This window comes from Hyaena hyaena, unplaced genomic scaffold, assembly GCF_003009895.1.
Source record: "Hyaena hyaena isolate Hyena2069 unplaced genomic scaffold, ASM300989v1 scaffold_0, whole genome shotgun sequence".
Classification (NCBI taxonomy): Eukaryota; Metazoa; Chordata; class Mammalia; order Carnivora; family Hyaenidae; genus Hyaena; species Hyaena hyaena.
In genome coordinates this window covers 13,968,357-13,976,513 of record NW_024080632.1, presented here as the reverse complement: position 1 = coordinate 13,976,513, position 8,157 = coordinate 13,968,357, and the positions used below count along the sequence as shown (strand labels likewise).

Here is an 8,157-nt window from a genome sequence, read left to right as displayed (position 1 = left end):
TCTGCCCTCGGTTTCCAGATGACCCTGACTTAGGCGGGGGCCACCGGGCCATCCTCTTTGGGTGGGTTGTGCCCCTGCCTCTTGATTTCGCAGGGTCAGATTCCCTGCAGCCCTCAGGCTTTGCGGGCAGGGGCTCCTTCCCCCGGGCAGCGGGCCCTGGGTGCCCCTTAGCCTTCTTGAAGGTGGGGACCAGCCACTGGTGCCTGGGGGGCGTGTGCGTCTATGAGCGTCCACTGGCCGGCAGTCATTCGTTTCCTTGAGGATGCAGGGTTTGGGGGTGACCCCAAGAGAAAATGGGATCTTCTCTGTTTTTGTTTCCAAACAACGCCCCCCCCCCCCCCGCCGCCTTTGGAGGTGAGTAGGGGTTGCTGGGACCTTTGGAAGGAATGGCAGTCATCTAGAGTCCTGGTTCCTAAAGGGCGGGCAGGAACTGTTAATTCACGCACTCCCCCTGTCCCGTTTCTTCTGTGGCTCCCTACTGCCTCCTACCCGGTGACTTCTGACGCTCTTGCTGACTTCATTACCTGCACCTCCCTTGTATCCGCCTCATGCTCCAGCCTAACATGCTGCCACAGTGTGGCATTCCAGCTGCGGTGCCTTCATCCAGGCTGGTCCTGCTGCTGGGATGCCCTTCCAGGGTGTCTTGTTCAGATTGTCTGCTGTCCTCCACGACGACTCCCGCCTCCTCTATCCGGGGACCTCTCCCTGCCCTGGGGTTCCCTGAGCTCTGGGCCTGACCTCTCTCCTACATATCTCTTTCCCTTTCATAAAAAAGTAATTCATGCATGCGTCCTTCTCCCTGGACTTCTACAGAGGGCTGGGTTGTGTGAGATGTACCCCTGAGACCTGATTGGCCTGGTGCCTGGCACACTACGGGTGTTCAGTAAGCGTTTGCGAACGAATAAATGAATGAATGAATGAATGAATGAATGACTCCCACCGGAGCTCTCGGGTCAGCCAGAGATCCCAGGTGCAGAATCACTATTGACTTGCCTCAGTTTCCTGGTTAAGCCACTTGAATACACCCTGCCTCACTTTTCCCACCTGTGAAATGGGCCCCCACGCATGCTCCAGCCACTCCATTTGGAGTATTGTGGGGTTTTTTTTTTTAATGTTTATTTTTGAGAGAGAGCGAGACAGAGGGTGAGGCCAGGAGGATCAGGGGGGTGCAGAGCTCAGAATCTGAAGCAGGCTCCAGGCTCTGAGCTGTCAGCACAGAGCCCTATGTAGGGCTCGAACCTACAAACTGTGAGATCATGACCTGAGCCGGAGTCGGACACTCAGCCGACTGAGCCACCCAGGTGTCCCTCCGTTTGAGGTATTGTAAGGCCACAGATCTGAGAATGTCAGAGCCAGAGGGAGCCCAGGAAGCTTCCCACCCACCCTGGCAAACAAGGAAACTGAGGCCTGGAGAAGGGAAGAGCCCAACCAGGGCCAGACAGTGGGTGCCAGAGCTCAGCTCCCTGCTGCAGATCTGGACCCCCCCATGAGGCCTCTGCTCAGGCTCTCCCTTCCACACACCCCGCTCCCACTCTGCACCCCGAGCCACTCGGAAAACCTGAGTCACAGCTGGAATCGAGGCTGGGGAATTTTCCTCCTCACTTCCAGGGGCCCCTGAACCTCCCTGGCCTCCTACCCTTTGGAAGGGAGGCAGGCCCCCGGCTCGCTGTTCTGGGGGAGCGCTGCAGGACAGCCCTGTCTGTCTGTCCGCCCCAGGGCCAGTCCTGGGGACCCCCCCATCAAGAAGGAAGTGCCCCAGCTGGTGCTCCCCAGAGGTGGAGGGGTGCCTGGGGGAGTGCGGGCTGTGAGCGAGGGGGGGATTGTGTGTGGCCAGCGCAGCCCCGCCCCTCCCCTGTCCCCACCCCAAACCCTCCTAATGGAATCAAGCTGGCCCCGGCCGGCCTGCCGGCGGGAGGAAGGAGGCGGGGGCAGGGGCGGCGGCGGCGGCGGGCCGAACAGCGGCAGCTGGCACTCTCCGACGCTCCACCTGGCGGGAGCACCCAGGCCTGCGTGCGCGGAGGGACGGGTGAGTCCCCGCGTCCCCTCTGTCCGGGGAGCCTGGCGGTGGCTTGGGGCTCAGGGCCGGGGTGGGGGGGCTGGCGCGAACACTCTGGGGGGCGTCTGTAAGTACGCGTGCATTCCGAGGGTGTGCCGGGGGCCCTGCGCGCCTGTGATCTGCGCTAAGGGTCTGCGTGGCGGGACGTGTGCGCACCTTCGCTGTGTTGTGCGGAGATGAGGGGGGCGGCGCATGTGTGCAGTTGTGGCCGGCCCGGCCCGCAGGGGCTGTGTTCTCCATGCGGTCGGCGCAGGGTCAGCGCGGGGCTCTTGCGGACCGGACCACGCCATCCCGTCTGTGGGGGCCCCAGAGTGTGTCGGGGATTGTGTACGCGCCCTTGTGGCCCGAGAATCAGCCCGTTGTGGGGCTGTCGTGCGTCCTCTGTGCATCCGTGCCGGTGGGCCGGGCAAACTTTCTGGGGTGTCTGGGCGGCTGTGTGGCCCCGTGGCTGTGCGTGTGCCTTGTGAGACAGGCTAGTTTGTCTGTGTTGTGTGTCCGTATATTGTGTGTCCACGCTGCTGCTGCTGCTGCTCTGTGTGCGTGTGTATTTTGAACCTCCGGACTCCCCTTCCCTCTCCCGGCCTCCCTTCCAAGGGACCGAAGCCCCTGTCCTTGGCTGCCCTGGGGCAGAGGGGTGTAGCGCCTCAGCCAGACCCCCTCCCCCAACAGCCACTAATTGAAGCCAGGTTTTTGTGGGCTGCCCCTCCCCCTCTGGCCACCAGTGTCTGTGTGGGGGTGGGGTGGTGGCTCAGGCCTCTCCGCCTCAGGTTCCCAGGCCCTAGGGGTGGATTTGCAGCACCTGTGGATGCCCCAGGCACATTTCAAGCCAGAAGCCCGAGTGAGATTGGCCCTAAAGAGAGGCCTGCCCCAAGCTGGGGGTTCTGCTGGGGGCGAGGGTGCTTCACAGTCAGGTGGCCACTCATTGATACCTACTCCTCATCTGGCACTGCTGTTTCTTGTCCTGACAGTAGTCCAAAGAGGTGGCCCTTATCCCCATCGCACAGATGTGGACACCGAGCCTCACAGAGGTGACATGCCCAACCCGGGACACATAGCTGGGCGGTGGCCCCTCTGGGCTGCTCTGCCCTGCTCTCCCTTCAGGGCTCTGCCTCAACTGGCTGTGTGATCATGGGCAGATCCCGCTCTCCGGCCCGAGTTTCCTCTTGGGTGAAATGACAGGGGTTGGCCTCACCCCAGCTGCCACTGGCCTGTGAGTGTCTGAGCCCTGGAAAAAAATCAGGACTCAGGAAGCTAGGCTAACCTTCCCCCAGAAGGAGGTCGGATGGCTGACGGACAGAGGGATCCCTCCAGAGCCGTCCAGGCCGGTTCCCACTCTACAGAGGGGAAACTGAGGCCCAGAGAAGGCAGAGGCTCATTGAATAGGATCCCACAGCCATTGCCTTCGAGGCCCAACCGGCTTCCCACACTTTGCCTGCACCTTTCTGGGAAGCCAGAATGTGGGGTGTGGGCGGCCTGAGAGTCAATCTCGGCCTTTAACAGCCAGTGATAGCTGCGTGCCTCTCTCCTTATCCTCTGTCCCTGACCCCAAGGCTCTGGGGGGAAGGGAGCCCTTCCCTCTATCCAGCTGTGTGTTATGTGTGTGTGTGTCTGTCTGCATGCACATGGGTGTGCGCCCTGGATTCCCAGGTGGCCAGAGCTGAAATTTCACTTAACAGGGTGAAAAAGTTGGTCATTTCTTGAGGGGTGGGGGCGGGGGGGGCAATGAGCCACTTTACACATCAGGTGAAGAAGATCATCTTTTGTCATCTTGGTGGGGAGATGCCGCTCGCCCTGGGCTCGGCTGGGGTCGGAACGCGGCTGCTGCTCAACCCCACCTTTCCTGGGTGTACAGGAGCTCTGTGCCAGCTGTTGTCTCCCCGTTATCTTACCCCCGGCCCTTAGGACCTGTGCTCACCTCCCCGCCGACTCCCCACTTTACAGATGAGGAAAGTGAGGGCCGGAGGGAGCAGACCGCAGAGGCGGTCTCCATGGTTCCAGCCACTTTGCTGCCGACAGGACTTGCCAACCAGGCCTCCAGGACAGGCCCCCCGGGGACTCCCCCAGGACAGCCCCCTGGGCACCACTGGGCATAGCCCCTTTGTGGTGAGAAGCTTCGGCCACCACTATGAAAGGTCTCAGGCAGGGAGGTGACTGGTGGACAGAGACCCCCAAGGATCAAAGGTGTCTGTAGGGACCTTTGCTAACAGTGCAGTGGGGGTGGGGGGTGCCGGCTCGGTTCTGGGCCAGCCCCGGGCACACACGAGCGTGTGGTGTGTGAATGGATGTAAGTGTGTATGTGTGTGTGCATGTGTGTGTATAGCCTGTACATGTATGAATGTGGGTGTGTGCATGTGTAGGAGTATGTGTGTGTGTTGTATGTATGTGCATATGTTTGTATAATGTGTGAGTGTGTGCATGTGTATATATGGCATGTATGGTGTGTATGTGTGTGTGGTATGTGTGTATGTGTGTTTTTGTGTGAGTGTGTGTATATGTGTGTGTATGGTGTGAGTGTAAATGTATATGTATAGCACGTGAGTGTGTGTGGTGTGTGTGAGCTATGTGTGGGTGTATATATGTATGTGTAGTATGTGAGTGTGTACATGTATACACCTGGTGTGTGTGTGCATGTGTATGGACTCTGAGTCACACAGAGGAGGGTTAAACTCTCGGCTCTGACACGTACCCTCTGGTGTCCCTGGGCAAGTCACTGTCGCCTGGGACCCTCCAGCCCGACCTTCAGGCAGAGGTGAGGCCCCCCAGGGCTGAACCGTAGGGTTGCTTTGGGGCAGGGCCGCTGGCAAAGGGGCGGGGCCTCTGGCAAAGGAGGGAGCTTCTCCTGTTAGGAAAGCACGGGGTCATCAGCTCATTTAAAACGAACCCCTGAACAGTTTTGCGTCTTTTATGTCCTGGAATTATCTTTCTGTTCTCTGCCATCTGAGGCAGTTTGTCCAAATTTATGTCAGTACAATTAATTTCAATTAACGATGCTTAATTGGGAGGCTTCAGATCATTAGGAGCAAGCCACTCAATGGCCGGGATCCTAACTCACCACCCCCAAGCCCCCCTAGCCCCCGCCACATCCCCACACTTACCCCGTGCTGTCAGCTGATTTACGGAGCAGGGCTTGGGGCCCGGGCACTCAAGGGGACTTGCAGTAGAGGTGCTGGGAACCTGACCTCCTCCTCCAGGCCAGGACCTTGCTCTGTGACCATGAGCCTGCCCCTCGCCATCTCTGGGCCTCTGTTCCCCATCTCAGTCCCCTGAGAGAGGATGTTGACAGGGAGTCCTAAGGCTTTTCTTGGAGCTTCTAGCCTCATCCAGAGCCAGGGGCCTGGGCCCTCCATTGGGTCAGGAGGCCTTCTCAGGGGCAGCCCATGAGGCGAGTGCAGAAAGGGGCTCCCGGGTTTGTCTGAGTGCCTAGCCCTCCTCAGGCTGGCCAGGAGAGTCAGGGTTTTAGGAGCTGGCATCCTCTGAAAACCTGGGCCGTGTGGAATTTATTAGTCAGCCAGGCTGTCTGGGCCAGATGGGGTCTGGGGGTTCATGTTGGGAGCAGCCTTGCAGGGGAGAGGGGGAGGGAGGCATGGGGTTCATCTGGTTCCCATTTACTGGTGGCCACAGGACTGGGGCTCTCGCAGGCTCTAGCTTTGTTTCAGGCACAAGGGGTCCCGCCACCCCCTCCCGGGCCTCCAGGCCCTACTTTGTGCCTCGAGGTGAGGGTTAGCCATGCTCCTGGTGCCCGGGCCCTCTGCTGTGCCCAGGGAGTCTGGAAGCTTCGTAGGACCACAGAGGCACTGGGAGATGCGGGGGAGGGCTCCCCAGAAGAGGAGGGGCTTACTCCCGCAGTGATTCTGTTTCTTACTTACTCAGCCTTACCATCATTTCTCCCTTCGTGCCTAGAGATCCGAACGCCTGCCCTCTTCTGGCAATGACTCAGCCCCTCTGAGCCTCAGTTTTTCACACCCGCAAAATGGGAATAATAGTAGTACCTCCCCCATTGGGTAGTTCTCAGGATTCAATGGAGTGCTGTGTAAGAAACTTAAAATAGTACCTGGCACACGGCAGGCAATGGAAGGGGAAGTTATTATTTTAATTCAGCCCAGTCAGTCCAGATCCATTTATGGAGCACTTACTGTATACCCAGACATGGTGTGAAACCCTGAGGGTGGACGGTAAGGAAGGTCCCTCTGGGATGATCTCAGAGTGAAGTAGAGGGCAGGCAAGAACCCCACATATGAACGGACGGGGTCCGTGTTTGGTGGGCAAGGGAAGTGGCCTTCTAGATACGTGCTGTTTCCTGCACCTCGTCGGGGTCCCCTGAGACCCTGCAGTTCCACCCTGACCTCTCTCCTGCCTCGCTTCCCCGCAGGCCTCGGACAGCATGGCTTCCGCGGTGGCCCCCAGGCTGGCCGTGTCTCTGCTGCTGCTCCTCAGGGCCCTGCCCGCGGTGGCCTACTCCGTGCCCCTGCAGGCCGCCTTCCTGGAGGACACAGGGGGCAGCGGGGAGGCCGAGGGCTCATCGGCCTCCTCCCCAAGCCTCCCGCCCCCCCGCACCCCGGCCCTCAGCCCCACATCGGTGGGGCCCCAGCCCACGCCCCTGGCGGGCCCCAGGCCCCCCACCAACTTCCTGGACGGGATCGTGGACTTCTTCCGCCAGTACGTGATGCTCATCGCCGTGGTGGGCTCCCTGGTGTTCCTGCTGATGTTCATCGTCTGCGCCGCCCTCATCACGCGGCAGAAGCACAAGGCCTCGGCCTACTACCCCTCGTCGTTCCCCAAGAAGAAGTACGTGGACCAGAGTGACCGGGCCGGGGGCCCCCGGGCCTTCAGCGAGGTCCCCGACCGGGCTCCCGACGGCCGGTCCGAGGAGGCCCTCGATTCCTCCCAGCAGCTCCAGGCTGACATCCTCGCTGCCACCCAGAACCTCAAGTCCCCCACCAGGGCCGCCCTGGGCGGTGGAGACGGAGCCAGGATGGAGGGCAAGTCGGATGGGGAGGAGAGCGGCGGCCGGGAGGGACACCCGGAAGCCCAGGGACACGGGGTCCCAGCTGAGAAACCAGAGGTGCCAGGGGAGCCATGCCCGGCGGTGGCCGAGGAGGCTCTGGAGGCCGGCCAAGGCCAAGGCGAGTCAGAAGCGGCTCCCTCCTTAGCCCAGGAAGCCAGAGGACCCGCCGGTCCCCCCGAGAGCCCCTGTGCTTGCAGTACCGTCCCCAAGGTCTAACAGGCCTCTGGGGCTGCTGGCCTTGACTGTCGGACCCCTCGCGGTCACCTCCACGGATGTGGAAAGGCCCTTGACCCTTTCCGCTCCCTGACACCCCCGCCTCAGCCACCCCCTGCTGCAAATCCCAGCGTGTCCCTGCCCTGCAGTGGGCAGAGATGCCAGTCTCCGGCCTACCCCGGGAAACTCCCCGAGCTCCAGGAGCATTTGCCCCTGCACCCCCAAAGGGCTACACTCCAACCACAGCTCCTCGGGGAGGGGGATGGGAAGGATAACACAGCCAATGAAATTAGCCGTATCCTTTGGGAACGTGGACCGTGGGTCCCCTGGGATGGTGCAGACCACCAGGGGTAGGAAAGAAAAGTCAGAATAACTACGAGTTTTGGACCAGGGTGAATGGGACAAGCGTCCTGAGGCGGGTGCACTTAGAGCTACCTGGACCTGATGGATCCGGAAGCTTTGGGCCCATGCACACATCGCGACAGGTCCCCAGGTGAGCATTTCCAAGGCTGCCTTCCCTGAGGTACTCTGTGCTAAAAGGATTTGGGGGTCCATTGAGTTGAGGAAACACTGCCTCCCTGCTCCCTGCACCCCCCCTTGGAGGACCCCCCAGGCTCTGCACATACTCCAGTAAAGTTCTCTTGGTCTCTCAAACTGCTTCTGACCACAGGGTTTTTTGGGGGGTTTTTTGTCTTGTTTTTTTAAAGCTACAGAATAAAATCTCGCAGAGCACATTCTGGAAATTAGTGCCCCATAAGTCCCTGAAGGTGCCCCCCAGTTTGCGGCTGGTCCAGGGTTAGGGGTATGGGGTCTGGGGGTGCTCAGGTCCACTCGAGTTCTGCCAGGCATCTCTGCCCGGGGACCAGTTGCTCATCCTGTCACT

General features: G+C 60.3%; 1 protein-coding gene across 1 annotated transcript; it reads left to right on the top strand.

Annotated features, from left to right (window-relative positions):
• The first annotated feature begins 1,946 nt into the window (after nt 1-1,946).
• Nucleotides 1,947-7,928, top strand: TMEM119 (transmembrane protein 119). Its single transcript, XM_039227315.1, has 2 exons — nt 1,947-2,026; nt 6,426-7,928. Exon 2 carries the CDS (start codon nt 6,438-6,440, stop codon nt 7,275-7,277), a length of 840 nt encoding a protein of 279 aa, XP_039083246.1. The 5' UTR covers nt 1,947-2,026; nt 6,426-6,437; the 3' UTR covers nt 7,278-7,928.
• The last annotated feature ends 229 nt before the right edge of the window (nt 7,929-8,157 follow it).